This window comes from Haliotis asinina, chromosome 10 (assembly GCF_037392515.1).
Source record: "Haliotis asinina isolate JCU_RB_2024 chromosome 10, JCU_Hal_asi_v2, whole genome shotgun sequence".
NCBI lineage: Eukaryota > Metazoa > Mollusca > Gastropoda > Lepetellida > Haliotidae > Haliotis > Haliotis asinina.
In genome coordinates, this window is record NC_090289.1 from 13,540,863 (window position 1) to 13,556,390 (window position 15,528).

At 38.6% G+C, this 15,528-nt stretch overlaps 1 protein-coding gene across 1 annotated transcript; it reads left to right on the top strand.

Moving 5' to 3' along the window:
* The first annotated feature begins 7,119 nt into the window (after positions 1 to 7,119).
* LOC137298932 (A disintegrin and metalloproteinase with thrombospondin motifs 9-like) lies at positions 7,120 to 13,885 on the top strand. The gene is made up of 2 exons (XM_067831316.1): positions 7,120 to 7,554; positions 12,749 to 13,885. The coding sequence occupies exons 1-2, from the start codon at positions 7,120 to 7,122 to the stop codon at positions 13,451 to 13,453; spliced, it is 1,140 nt and encodes a 379-aa protein (XP_067687417.1). The 3' UTR covers positions 13,454 to 13,885.
* Positions 13,886 to 15,528: the final 1,643 nt, after the last annotated feature.

A 15,528-nucleotide genomic window follows, 5' to 3' on the forward strand; every position in this document is an offset into this window, starting at 1 on the left:
GTCATAATTGTACCGATCCCTAAACCTGGACGTGACCATACTGACCATACATCGAATTATAGACCAATTTCACTAACAAGCTGCGTTGGCAAAACCATGGAACGCATGATAAATAATCGACTTGTTTGGTACTTGGAGACTAATAACCTAATAACAGATATACAATGTGGTTTCCGTAAAAACAGAAGTACCATCGATCATGCGTTTAGAATCTTCTGTTAAGAATGCCATAATTAATAAACAACATGCAGTGTCAATCTTTTTCGATCTAGAAAAAGCATACGACACGACATGGAAACATGGGATTTTAAAAGATTTACATGACTTTGGATTACGAGGCCGCCTGCCTCAATTTATATCCAACTTTTTAAATGACATGCAATTTCAAGTCCGAGTGGGTTCAACCCTGTCTGACCATTATACTCAGGATCAGGGTGTCCCACACGGCAGTATTTTGTCTGTCACTCTGTTTAGTATTAAGATCAACAGTCTATCAAAGGTTTTAACTGATTCAATCGATGGATCACTTTTTGTCGATGATTTTAATGTTTCTTGTCGTGGTAAAAATACGCGCACCTTTGAACGGCAATTACAGTTGTGTTTAAATAAAATAAATAAATGGTGCCTTGAAAACGGCTTTAAATTTTCTCAAACAAAAACTAATTGTAATCACTTTTGTAGAAAATATGAATCGCATAAGGACCCAGAACTATCTTTAAATGGGACTCCAATCAAAGTTGTAAAGGAGGCTAAATTCTTGGGTATAATTTTCGATTCTCATTTACCCTTCTTACCACACATTAAATCTCTTAAAGTTAAATGCCTGAAGGCACTAGATTTGCTGAAGGTTGTTTCCAATTCTAAGTCGGGAGGGCATCAAACTACCCTCCTTCATTTATACAGATCATTGGTACGATCCAAACTTGATTATGGTTCCATTGTATATGGTGGAGCCTGCAAAAGCAACCTGAAACTATTAGATCCTGTCCATCACCAAGGTCTAAGACTTTGTCTTGGGTCCTTCAGAACCTCACCTATTGAGAGTCTCTGATGAGGTTGAGGCTGATGAACCATCTCTTACACAACGACGTATAAAACTGCCTTTACAATACATTACAAAATTAATTACTAAATAACTGTGTGTTCAATCCCCTGTTTGGGGATTTGTACAAGAAAAAGTCTTCTCTTGTTCCGCCTCTAGGGCACAGAATTAAACCATTTATTTCTTCGGCCGGCATTGAGTTGGAAAGTATATCGCCTTCACATCTTCTTTCTTCTGCTCCTTGGCAGTTGGTTAGACAACAAGTCGACCTAACATTAGCTTCAGTTAAAAAATCAGAAACTAATGAATTACAATATAAACAAGAATATAATCAGTTTAAATGTAAATATAGCAATTACAAACCCTTATTTACAGATGTATCCGAGGACGCTGGCGCAGTAGCTTGTGCCACTGTAATTGGATCGAGAACAATATCTTTCAGAATTCCAGATAACAGCTCTATTTTTACTGCAGAAGCATACGCCATATTAACGGCCCTTACATATATTCAATGACACCCTAAACGTAAACAATATATAATCTATTCCGACTCTCTTTCTTGCCTTCAGGCTATTAAAAATATTTCTTGTAAACATCCACTTTTAATTGAAATTATTGAATTGTATAATGATCTTGCTACTGGCCAATACGACATCGTCTTTTGTTGGTTACCAAGCCACGTTGGCATTTCTGGAAACACACTGGCTGACCTTGCTGCTAAAGCAGCACTCAACAAATCTGTGACACCACTTCTTATTCCATATACTGATTATAAAGCTATCATTAGGTCTTACATCCGTGATCTGATGCAGAAGAGGTGGGACGCTCAAGTAGGTATCAACAAATTACATGAAATAAAACCCTACATTGGTTACACCTACTTGGGTTGTCAGTCCAGATATGAAGAGGTCACCATGCGACGATGTCGTATTGGCCACACACGATATACACATGAATAATACTTAAAGGTGACGATCCTCCGTTTTGTATCCTTTGTGATGAAAGAATCACAGTCAAGCATGTCTTGTTTGACTGTGTTGAATATTCCATCACAAGGGATAACTTTTTCAAATCAAGAACTATGAAGGATCTTTTTAGTGATGCTAGTGCTCATTTAATCATTGCGTTTTTAATAGAATTAGACCTGTTACATGACTTGTAAATAGATAAATATTTTATGATTGGAAGTTGAATTAGCAACTAAGATTGTTTGTGTCTGTATCCTCGAAGGAGGTTGAAGTATTGTAAAATTATTGTCCTCCTGAGAGTTTACGTAAGTCCCAAAACAGTTGAAGTCAGATTTAATCTTCCACTTTTTTAGTCGTAGAATATGTCATTTTAAATTGTGGCAAATTTTCCATACAGTCGCCATCAGCCGAAGGGGATGGTGTAAATCCAGCTTGGGACCATGCAGGTAGCAAAGGCACTGTAAGTCCCCATGGTCCCTAGTATGGTGATCTCCCTTCGTTTGTTTGCGATTTATGAACTGTTTTTATATTGTACTGTCCAAATAGTCATACTATTATTATTTTAAGTTTCCACGCTAGTTTTAAATGCTAACTGTGATAATCTAGTGATTTTTACTGTCCTTGAATTTGGATGGAAGCCTCTCAAAACAGGGACGACAACTGGCCTTCTTGCTCGAATCCATAACTTCACTCAATCGATTCGCGACAGTTTGATTTGAAATTCCTCTAAACCAGGGATATTTCAAATAGGTTGTGGCAAGACTATTGGACAAGTAAGCAGCCTGAATGTCGTGATCCTGTGTTTGGGTGGAAACTCTTGGACGGCCATCTTTAGGTGATCTTCGGTGAAACTGGCATACAAGAAACGAACCCAACGGCGAGACATGGTGTTGTGATGAACGTTGAAATGTCTCGCAAATGAATGTTGCGATTCCCCAGGTTCCAGGTGGCCTAAGGCGATGTTTCGATTGACAGCACACGTAGCAGTACGGTTTCCTCTTGTCCAGGCAAAAACGAATGACGAAATTAAACACAACGTTTGCCTTTTTATAATGATCGATACCGTGTGCTTTTCAGCATATTGCTTTGCACGTTCTCCTAGTGACGATTTTTTCAAACGGTTCTGAAACGGAGGAAGAAGTTAAATTGCCACTGAAGATGTTTATAATCACACAAAGATAAAGTTTGTGAAAGAAAAGGTATATTAGCATTGTTTTGCCGCAGCTACATGAGTCCGATATTCTCAAAATGACCTATGCATTTCCCTTTTTGAACAGTATACTGACAGCCGAACACATCTAGTTTTAACAGAAATTCCAATTCATTTACAACCGCGAAAGATTATTCTGCATACGAACAACTACCACGATATATACAGAATGGTAAAGGAAACGACCCAAACAAAACTAAATGTCGAAAAGATCGACAACTGCTTGGCCATCAATCAAATGAGTGTTTAGTGCATCTGTCATAAATCAACGTTAGAACATGTAGCTGAGGGAACGGGGGATGTCTCACTTCACAACACAAGCATTTACACTGGAGATGCACGGTGTGATGGTAATGCGCTTTGTTCAATGGATAAAGTCAGTAGCAAACAGAAATGAGAGGCTTGGGATACACAAATGTTAAATAATTTGCGGTTCACGTTATATTTACCTACAAATGGAAACTCTTTTGTTTTGCTCGAGTTTCGACTTAGGCGTATTTCAGAGAGTTCGTCGTTTCTTTTGAATAATTAATAGTTAAGTGAATATACCTGGCAGATACTCAAACAAATGTTAAACACAGTGCGTCATTGGTTCCTACGGTTGAATTATAAATGAAGCTATTTCCATTATACCTGTAACTGAATATATATATATGCTGTGCTCTTAATAGAGTAGTGTAAATCTTATGTCTACATAGAAGATTTGTTTTATTATAGCTAAAATCTTTAACATAACTCCTAAAAGAGATTTTTCTGGAAAAATATAACAGACGGCAATGGCGTCAGAATATAGCAATTGTATATTTCTTGCTGCATCGTGACGTTATGTCCCTGCATTAAGGGAAGAACGTCATCTCCAGCCATTAGTCCCGGTTGAGAACACCATTAAAGCTGACATTAACAATTGTGATTTGTGTTCACCAATGTGTTTTGAGGACACTCCATACCATAACGCTTCCACCCCCAAAACGACGACTTTGAGACATAAACCATATCTTAAAAAGGAGAAGTTATAATTGTGAGCATAATTACACAAAGGACAGAAAAATTAAAACCGGTATGATATACACCATGAAGTTGACAGTAACGAGGGCAATGGAAATATATTTGGAAAGATATGTGGCCGGTCAAAATCGTTTTGTAAATACATAAATCTAGAACAAAGATTTAAAAATGTGCTTCCATCACAAGGGATAACTATTTTAAATCCCGAACTATGAAGGATATTTCTAACAATAACAGTTGTCATTTAATTATTGCATTGTTAAAAGAATTAGATTTGTTAAATGAATTGTAAATAGATAAATATTTTATGATTGGAATTTTGAATTGGTAACCAAGATTGTTCGTGGCTGTATCCTCGATGGGGCTTAAAGTGCTGTAAAATTATTGTCCTTCTGAGAGGGTACGCAAGTCCGCAAACGTTCAAAGTAAATTCAAACACTCCGCCATTTTAACCGTAGTATATGTGTGCTTTTGAATGTATGGCTATATGTGCCTAAATTGCTAACGACTGAGGGAATGGTGGAAATCCAGCTAGGGTCCATGCAAGCAGCAAAAGTAATGTAAGTCCCCATGGTCCCTAGAATGGTGATCTACCTTCAGTTGTTGGCAATCCACAGCCCATTTTTAGATTGTATTGTTCACTATAGTTAAACTGTTTTAATTACTAGTCTTAAATAGATATCTGTGATATTTATTAGTGTTTTTCTGTTCGTTGTCAACGGGGTTTTATTTTCTTATATTCATTCATTCTACAATGTCATTATTACTTTCTCTCGTCATGATATGGCTGCAAGATTGCGATGTGACGATAAATATTAACTCACTCACTCACTCACTCACTCACTTTAAAATGTGCTGAATCCTTGCCTGTTTGGAAAAGTCTCATGTGTTGTATTTTCAAAAGGTTGTTTTTTAATTTTGTGTTGTCAATCGCCCTTTTTTTTGAAAAAATAACAACATTCAAAAGAAAACTAAATTGGACATCCTATATGCCTTTAAGGTATAATCAAGGAATTGTTATCTAAAGAGGTCGAACATATTTTCGACTTGCTTCACATTGCGTAAAGATAAGGTCGAAATGTTTGATGTTTCTTGTTTGTTTGCTTGTTTATGTCGTGTTTATGCTGCACTCAGCAATATTCAAGCAATATGACGGCGGTCTGTAAATGTTCGACTCTGGACCAATCTTTTGATTGACCTGGGTTACCGAAGACCAAGTGTTATCCGGATCTTCACGGGTTAAAGCATTAATAGTCACTATCATCGTCTGTATCACGCGTCTGAACGTTGGATCAGTACATTCTAATGACCAATGGCCAGAACGCGTTGACCCAGCTTCACATAAACCGACTTGACCAGTAGCTCCTTCGCTTTCCCATCGCCACAGGTTATTTCAACCCGGACCTTTAAGGGTCAAATTTAGAAGGCACGTTATACTCAATACCGTCGCGTGAATCCGATTCTATTCTCAAGACAATCCCGGTAGTTGCCTAATCAAACGGGTGGTCAGGCTCGCAGACTTCGTTGACATATGTCTGATTGCAAAGATCGATGCTCATGTTCTTGGTCACTCGATTATTTACAGATCACCGCCAGATATATGGAACATTGTTGAGCATAGCGTAAAATTTGATTCACTCACTCCTAAACGTGTAAACGTGCATTTTCCATGGCTAGTCTCCGTTGTGCCAAACAAATGTAACTTAGTCAAGCTTATTTGTTCACAAAATTAACAAACATTCAAATTGCTATCATTATATTTAAAGCATGTATTTGAAGCACGCCGTTCTCAATTATTAGTTTTGTTTCTTAACATAAAATCCACGTGGCAAAATAACATGTTGTGGTGTGATTGTATCCTAGGTCACATGGCCTGCAGTATTGAATAAACCAGTCTGAGTCTGAGTCAGTGAGTGAGTTTAGTTTTACGCCGCTTTTAGCAATATTCCAGCAATATCACGGCGGGGGACACCAGAAAATGGGCTTCACACATTGTACCCACGTGGGGAATCGAACCCGGGTCTTCGGCATGCCGAGCGAACGCTTTAACCATTAGGCTACCCCACCGCCCTCTGAGTCTGAGTACAACATGGCATCTTCGATGGGAGACAACTCTAAACTGAATGGTGGTCATGAAAAGTGTTTATGATCTGTTGGTCTTCCCTTGAAACATAAAACTACGTCAATGTCGACACGCAGACGGAGACACGTTTGCCTCCGGCATGTTATCACAGAAGTACTGAGCAGTGATGCATGCGTGAATTACATGTAAAGGTATCACAGTGATTCCACCCTACAACATTACTGATCCACCCCTTACGTTTGTTGACTGACGCTTGGTCCAGGTCTGTCGCTCTTGGGTCGTCAACCATGGGATAAGAAGTGGGCTTCGGCCATGCAGGTCCCGTCTGCGTAGCCGATTACGAACCGTCTGTTCACTATTTTCACCGTAATTGAACGGTGATTTGGTAGATTTTTTTCCAAACAGTTTGTAACTGAACAGAACTTTCTTTACACTCCGGTGGCGTTCTGTGGCATTCAAGGTACACGTTTACACCACAACATGCTATCTAAATGCAAGCATGAAACATAAAGTAGATATACATAAATATCGCTTCGTTGCAAGAATAAACTGTCTGCACATACATTTAACCAGTTCAATAAACAATGTTACTAAGTAAGCCCGGCTACCGCTGAGAGCAAGCGTGATTCGCTCCCAGACAGTTTCGGTGCAACTCTGTAGGAGTTGATATCTGAGAGGTTTTCAGTGGTGCACCATCCATGATTTACGGTGGAGTCACAGGCTAATCAATAGGCGATCCGTAAAGTTTGCGTGTGATTATACGTAAACTACTTGTGAAACGAACGATTGTACAAAAATACTCAAGTCCGAAATGAGAGCTTTCGTAATTTTCACTGGGATCCTAACGGCCACCGCATGGAAAACTTGCACTGACTTTACAAACTTCAAAATGTTCTTGCAAGAAAACACTCGGCTCGAAGTGGAATCGTTTGTGGTCCTGAACAACTACAGTCTCCTTCAGTGTGTCAAGGAATGCAAACTGAGATCCGGGTGCCAATCCTTCAACTTCAACCTGAACGCTGGTCAGTGTGAGCTGTTGGACACCGCCAGTGAAGGGACATCTGGCGCAAACCTCACGACCACTTCGCAGTACGTGTATTCGGACATCAAGTCCTGGACGGGAAACATTGCGGGAAAGTGCGAGGGCCATTCCTGTCCTTCAACATCAGTGTGCCGGGAGAAAGGGGACAACTACACGTGTCTATGTTCCAACCCACCTGCAGTCCTGAATGCAAGCATTGAACTGGTGAGTACAGCAATGGATTTAATTCGTTTAACAGGCATGAGACGTATCGTATGTGATACGCATGTCCGGAAAATCAGAGCAGGGATAGCCTTGTCAGTGAAGGTGATGTTGTTCGTCCCTAAGGCGTGCTAAGATACTGACCATTTGTGCAGATCGATGCTCATGCTGATGACCACTGCACTGTGTGGTCCAGGTCCGATGATTTACAGACCACCGCCATGTAGCTGTAATATTGCTGAATGCGGCGTAAAATTAAACTTACTCAGTCATCCCGATTGCGGATTGCCATCCCACTTCACCCTCGTATATAACATCATGTATAACATCATCAATAGCATCATGTATATCATGTACAACATCATCTATAACATCATGTATAACATCTATAACATCATGTATAACATCATGTATATCATGTATAACATCATCTATAACATCATCTATAACATCATGTATAACATCTATAACATCATGTATAACATCATGTATATCATGTATAACATCATCTATAACATCATCTATAACATCATGTATAACATCTATAACATCATGTATAACATCATGTATATCATGTATAACATCATCTATAACATCATCTATAACATCATGTATAACATCTATAACATCATGTATAACATCATGTATATCATGTATAACATCATCTATAACATCATCTATAACATCATGTATAACATCTATAACATCATGTATAACATCATGTATATCATGTATAACATCATCTATAACATCATCTATAACATCATGTATAACATGTATAACATCATGTATAACATGTATAACATCATGTATATCATGCATAACATCATCCATAACGTCATCCATAACATCATCTATAACAGTTGTATGATAAAAGCTTTTCTCCAATAATTGCATAATGTACATCAGTAATAATTCTGTCCTTGTCGAACCTAAACGTTCTTGATGAAACAGGGATACGTTGATGAAAGATAACAATACAGTCTACCATCATGCAATTCGAATTCTATCGTCAGATATTTCAAAGCGTATACAAATATACAGAGCACTAAAACTTTTAATAAACCAGTTTTTAGAAAGGCGGTTTGTGTTATTTGAAATTCGAAACATATTTAATTAATCTCAATACGCGACCTTTGACACCCTGAACTTGATTTGGCAAATAATGGTGTAGCCACGAGACAATCCTTACAGTTGTTCTTATAATTTCCATACGGACGTTGTAAAGAAAAATCAATCTGTAACAATGCCTTTTTATTGGTTTGAAGTGTCATTCAGATCACTTCAGATTACAGGATTGTGTCTGAGTACAATAGGACATAATTCCCTGTCATCACCATTATGTCAAGACGGCACTAATGGATATGATTGCATCAGTTCAGGATCTGTACATCAATATTTAAGATTGGTAAGATCGACTCAGGGCCTCTACAGATCTTGTTCAGCAGATACTACTAGCACCTGAAACATGAGTCATAGATCTTAATATAGGTTAAAAGACTCAGACCATTTAAAGCAAGTGATTCACTGACAAAATAGTTTGAGGTCAAGAGCATTCTATAAATTTGTTGTGCTCAGAATGAACTCTTTTCCATTTTGATGAGTGTGTACTGGGATGACATAAATATGAACTTCAGACAAGCGTAACGATTTTCAAATATGAGTCACAAACATTATGTACTCATCACAATAAACCTTTGAGTGGATGAGTGAGTTTGTGCCGCACTCATCAATATTCCATCTATATGCCGGCGATCTGTAATTAATCGAAACTGAACAGTCCAGTGATCAACAGCATGAGCATCGATCTACGCATTACGGATACGATGACATGTGTCAACCAAATCAACGAGCGTGACCTCCCGATAGTTAGTCGCCTCTTAGGACACGCATAGTCACCTTTGATGGCAAGTATGGGTTGCTGAAGGCATATTCTACACCGGAATCTTCACGGGTCATTCTCTTATCATAATTATGGTCAGGTTGGTTTTATTTTGAAAATTGATATACCCACCTATTATTCTGTCCGTTGTTGACAGATATCTTTAAAACGATCACCCTTGTTTTCATGTCTATATGACTACATGACTATATGATGTTACAAATAAGTTGCGCGTTACATATCATGAACAATACCAAATTAACTATTTGGAAACAGTAGTGACTGAGGCATCTGTGTTGTTCTGTTGTTTTGTCTTTGTTGATTTTTGTCCTTAAGAATTAAGCCCGCTTCTCTCTGTGAGACCTGCCCACAATGAATGATAAGTAAAGTAAAACACATTGACAGATTGTTTAATGATATATACAAATCGTATATGCCTTCCTATCACGTGACACCAGTAATTCGAGGATCGGTTGAGTGGGTGGGTAGACGATGACGTGTTCTTTTCACTTTAAGATATCTTTTAGAACCACGTATGTTGTGTATATTAAGAAGAAATTAGAAATAAAGTCATATAACCCCATAAACGTGAGACGTTTCAGGTCATTTTTAAGAAGTGCACCATTTGTTAGAAAAGAATATCTGTGTCTTCCTTGGATTTGTTTCATGATAATATCACAAAACTCCAAAACATGTGAGGGCCGTACCACCCATAATTCAAATCTATCTACACATACCCCCACTCCGAATTTGATTTATTTTCAAAGTAAGTCACCCCGCCCTGCCATGTACAAATTCAATGACTCATGCCCACCTTATAATTTTGAAGTATAATTACTTAACATTACTGCGACCGTTCACCGGCAACACAACACTTTCAATTTATGTGGACTAAACACCCAATAGCCTTCTAAAACACTTGTCATCAAACATGAACACAAATGTTGACGAACATAAACGACTTCTGCAGATAAATGTGACCTCAACTGTCCTCAACTCTGCAAAATTTTATGGTATACGCTCCGGTGATGTTATATTCAGATACATGGTGAGACACCAGGGCTAACTATCATTACAGATCTCAGAGGTCAAAATAACGTAACGAAACAGAAGTCCATATTGCTTGTCGAAATAGAGATCCATATTGCTTATCGAAATAGAGATCCATATTGCTTATCGAAATAGAGATCCATATTGCTTAACGAAATATACTGAACCGCAAAAGAAACGCCACCAAAACCACCTGCAAACTTTGTTCAAACAAGTTTTATAGTCTGATCCTACCGCATTGTTAACATGGTCTTCAGTCTAAATTGATTATAAAGTTATCATATATTATATTCTTATACACAACTCATTTGTGTAGCGGCAAGAAGCTTATTAATTGATTTGAAATTGCACAGGATGCATAATAACTTGAAAGAGTAACGATACCGCCTGTTGGCCAAGACCAGATTCTTTTCTCTCGTGACAGAACGCTTTAAGTTGCTGTCAAATATGAAATTCAGTACCCTCTCTGTTTTTGTTTGAATAACGACTGGTACCTTAACTGGTACCTTAACTGGTACCATGATGTAAAACATGGAGAATGTTAATGGAATCATAAGGGAGGCATGAAAATGGCCGATCTGGTATTTGAATATTACAAGCGCGATCCTGAATGGTTAAATCCACTTGTCTTTTTTCGTACGCAACTCGACTGAATCTTCCGACTCCAGCAACTTCTTTTCAAAGCTCTTTAGGCCGCGATAGCATGTCAGCAGTCCAGTACTGAAAGGTTAACATTTTAACATTCTGACAATTTATTAATTTAATTTACTCAAATAATTGTCGACAAATTTAGTCTTGAAAATGTGTTAACAGTCCAGTATTAGAGACAAGTGTTCTTTCAATAATGTATTTCGTTCAATGCAAGATTTGGGAATTGAAGTAGTCCAGAAATATGTGTTAATAGTCCAAATCTAATTATCATGACAAATTAAACAAGTATTTTGCGGAAATTTTTAGGAAGTCTACTATATTTATTCTTGATCAGCATTCTAAAACGAAAATAATTATTCCACAAATACTTCCTGTTAACTATAAATATGCAAATGGTATAAGTTTACTACATTTCCATTACTACATTTAATTACAGAAAGAATTGATGAATGATTTATTTATGTGGCATATGGTAGACTTTCGACTTTGACTGGAATTGGTTCAGTCTAAGTAGGAAAAACATTATCTTTAATGGGGCATGGTTACTTAATAGTGGTACTTTGTCTAATAACAGATACGTTTGAGGATATGACAGTGTATATAAAAATGTCATACAGGAATCAAATGTGCCAAAAAACAATGTGTCAACAAGACATATTTTTCTCCTTGAATAATGAGGTTCTTTTTTCGTTTTGGGCGTTTCGATGGCAGTTTATGAAAATAAACAATACGTACTAAGAAATAATTGTTTGGAAACAGTTCATGCAATTATTTTTCTCTTCAATACATAGATACAACATCAATGTTTATAAGATTACGAAATGTAAGAAAAGTAAAAGTATGAAAGGTTGGCAGGGCATCGCTAAAATTACAAAACAGCGACAGGGCGTATGTGAGACTTTTGAGTAAAATTGGAGACCATAGCCGAAGTAGGAAGATTTACCATGCCACACACACATAAATCGTTCACAATGTGGAACATATATCAAACTGACACTGTAACAGAAATAGAAACGTATATGTCACATCGCTATTTCAAAGTTTTAGAACATGGCGAACAGTTGTGACAATCTATATTATCAGCCTAACTGCGTAGCATGTACGAAAACATGTCAATAACGATAGTTTTAGATAAAAACAGATAATTTATTGGTACATTACACTCTTAACATAACTGTATGTGTGAAGATGCTTATCGATGAACGAACTAACACGCTAGACAGCAGATGTTCTGCGCAAACGCGAGACAGAAAAACTGAGTTACGGTACAAGGTAGGGAACTCTAGTCTACAGTCCGTACACGATGGATATCGACCTAACCATATTGTGCCAGTTAATTTTAAAATACTATTTTTTAACTAGAAGCTCTTAAACAGTTGTTGGGAAATATATTGTTGTCATTAGGAGTTATCATCAAAAGCAGATATTAACTCTTAGTTTCTGGACAGGCAATTAGAATACAATAAATCACTGAATGCTAACACGGTCGGACGGAGACCAACACACGACTGTTTCGGCAAACACGTTGCGGAGGATAATAATTCATAGGCCCAACAAATTTCATTTAGCATTGAGATGGGCTGATATGATATGAGATGTGTTGTATGGTTTCAGAACGCCCAGAGTCAGAAGATGTGGAAGATCGGGGAGGAAGTGAAGTATGTGTGTGATCTTCCGTTTAATCCACGGGGTAGAAGCGTCTGCCAGTCTGATGGGTGGTGGACGAACTTCTCTTGTGTGCTGATCACAGACTGCAACCAGGTGAAGACTTGCAACAATGCCTACGGTGATGGAGAATATTGGATTGTCTTGGAGAAGTACAACAACGCCAGGGTGAAGATCTACTGCCATGACATGTCATCTGATACTCCTGGACACTTCGTCAGCTTCCAGGAGGACAACTACTCAGTGATGCCAACAGGGTGCTACAGCTTCTACTGTGGACGAACAAACTTCACCAAGATCAAAATTAACTTGGGCAATCTTCAAATTGTACAGGTCCACACCTTTGCAGAATGGTCGTGTAAACCTGGTCCTTACGGGCGTACTATAGGTTGCAGTTCAGACGCCGGACCAGACTGCGGCACGGTGCATGTAAATCTTGAAGGAACTAGCTTCAAAGTAAGCAGTCAAAGCACTCTCACAGGACCAGCTGCCACTGTGTTCTCTTCCAATCACTCGGTGATGCATGGGCAATGTAACGGACGGTGTTACCCCTGTTTTTCTTACTATCAAGGAATCCGAGCTCAGTTCGGCTTTGCGGTGAAAGAACATGACATTCCCGATGAAGACTCGGCTACTAGGCCGACATGTGTTTGATTTTCCATATCAGGTTCCTTGTTCGCTAACGTTCTTTGTCAATGAAGGGACCCTTTATCTTACCTTTACGTAAACTACTTAAATTTCATTGATAAATGACGCTTGAACAAGTCTCCGTGTCACCTCTCCAAGGAGAGTGACTACTGGAAAAAATACTGCCCGCTGCCACCGTAACTGTCAAACTCCCCGCTGAGAAGTAAATCGCTAATAATCATATGACGTCAATATATGACGCATGCAGTGCCCGGAGTTCGAAAATCGTTCGTTTTTTAGTTTACTATATACACATTTATTTTATCGAATTTCATTGCTTTATTTAGACTTTTTACATTGGATTTGCACACCCAACTTAAACGTTATTAACTATTTTTAGTGCCGTTTTAAGCTTGCCAGAAAATGATTCACAGATATTAAAAACCCTGTCAAGAGGCAGACGCCATTTTGTTTTCATGTCATATAGTTGGTAGCGATCTTAAAAATTAAATAAAAGGACATTTTGAACATTAAACATGGGGATACGATCAACATGTTGTATGCTTCTCCCTCGGGTAATACGGACTGATGTACGCCTTTTTGTAGCAGCTCACCCTCGCCTACCAGTTCTGGTAACACTGCTAGAAAGACGCATGCGACCATACCGTGTGACCGGGTGTGAAAACCTTGGAGTCAACTTAGAGTACATTTCACAACCATGTGCATTTAAAAGAACCCACGAATCCGTTGGTATATGACCGTATTGTGGCCACATGAATACGTGCATACACCTAGTTGCGGGTACAGCAACGTGCAGTGAACTTGGACAAAGTACTGTGGCTATGTGTCCAAGTCTACCCACCTGTGAATTGGGTACCTCGTTAGGATGAGGTGCGCCTAGTGGCAGCAAGAGTTGTGTACTTCCCAGGGAGTTGAGGTTGATAATACGATGTGACGCTGAAATCGACATCTCAGTGATCGAGGGGAAACAAATACCAGTGCCTTGAGCAAGCAATAATTGCATGGATATGAGCGCTATATAAATAATCTATACTAATAGTGAGTGAGTGAGTTTCAGTTTTACACCGCACTCAGCAATATTCCAGCTATATGGAGGCGGTCTGTAAATAATCGAGTCTGGACCAGACAATCCAGTGATCAACAACATGAGCATCGATCTGCGTACTTGGGAACCGATGACATGTGTCAACCAAGTCAGCTAGCCTGACCACTCAATCCCGTTAGTCGCCTCTTACGACAAGCTGAGTCGCTCTATACTAATAAATAATAATAATTACGACTGAGAGAAGCGCACAACGTAGATTATCACTGCTTGACAGTTTAATATAATTGTTTATGATAGTGATATGTTGGTAGAGTGGTGATGATAGGGGTGGTATTTAATGCTGTTCAGCAATGTCAAACTGTTTAACGGCGAGATATATAGTATTCCCAGAAATTATTGAGAATCATGTTGCGTCATGTAACTCATTACGTTTATTAACTTCTGGCGTTTTACTTACATAAACATGTTAAAACATCATCCTTTTACAGTCTCAGTCTTGTTTTAGTACTTTGTTAGACCTCCTCGCTCAGCAATGCATGCCTGAATACGCCTGGGCACACTACCCATCAAAGTTTGTAGGTACTCGTGTGACAGGGTATCCCAATATTGGACCACCTCGGCCTTCATATCTTCAATATTTCTCAGTCCCTTTTGGTTTATTCTGTCCTTCATGACTCCCCACGCATTCTCAATTGGGTTTAGGTCTGGGCTGTAACTGGGCCAGTCTAAAACTTGAACATTTTCGCCCGACAACCACTGTTTTGTGTAGCGCGCAGTGTGTTTTGGGTCATTATCATGCTGGAAAATCCAATCATCTTCATACAATGTTTGTGCTGTCGGAAGAAGGTGACCATTTAGAATGTCAACGTATCTTTCTTTTGTCAAGTTTCCCGTGAAAACACACAATGGCGTCACTCCGCGAGCCGATATGCCATTCCACATGTGAAACTTCGGGCTATGTTTTGGTCGCTGGTAGATAGGTTTGACAGTATCTTTGGTCCAAATTTTCACACATTTAGGGAAATGCCAAACAGAA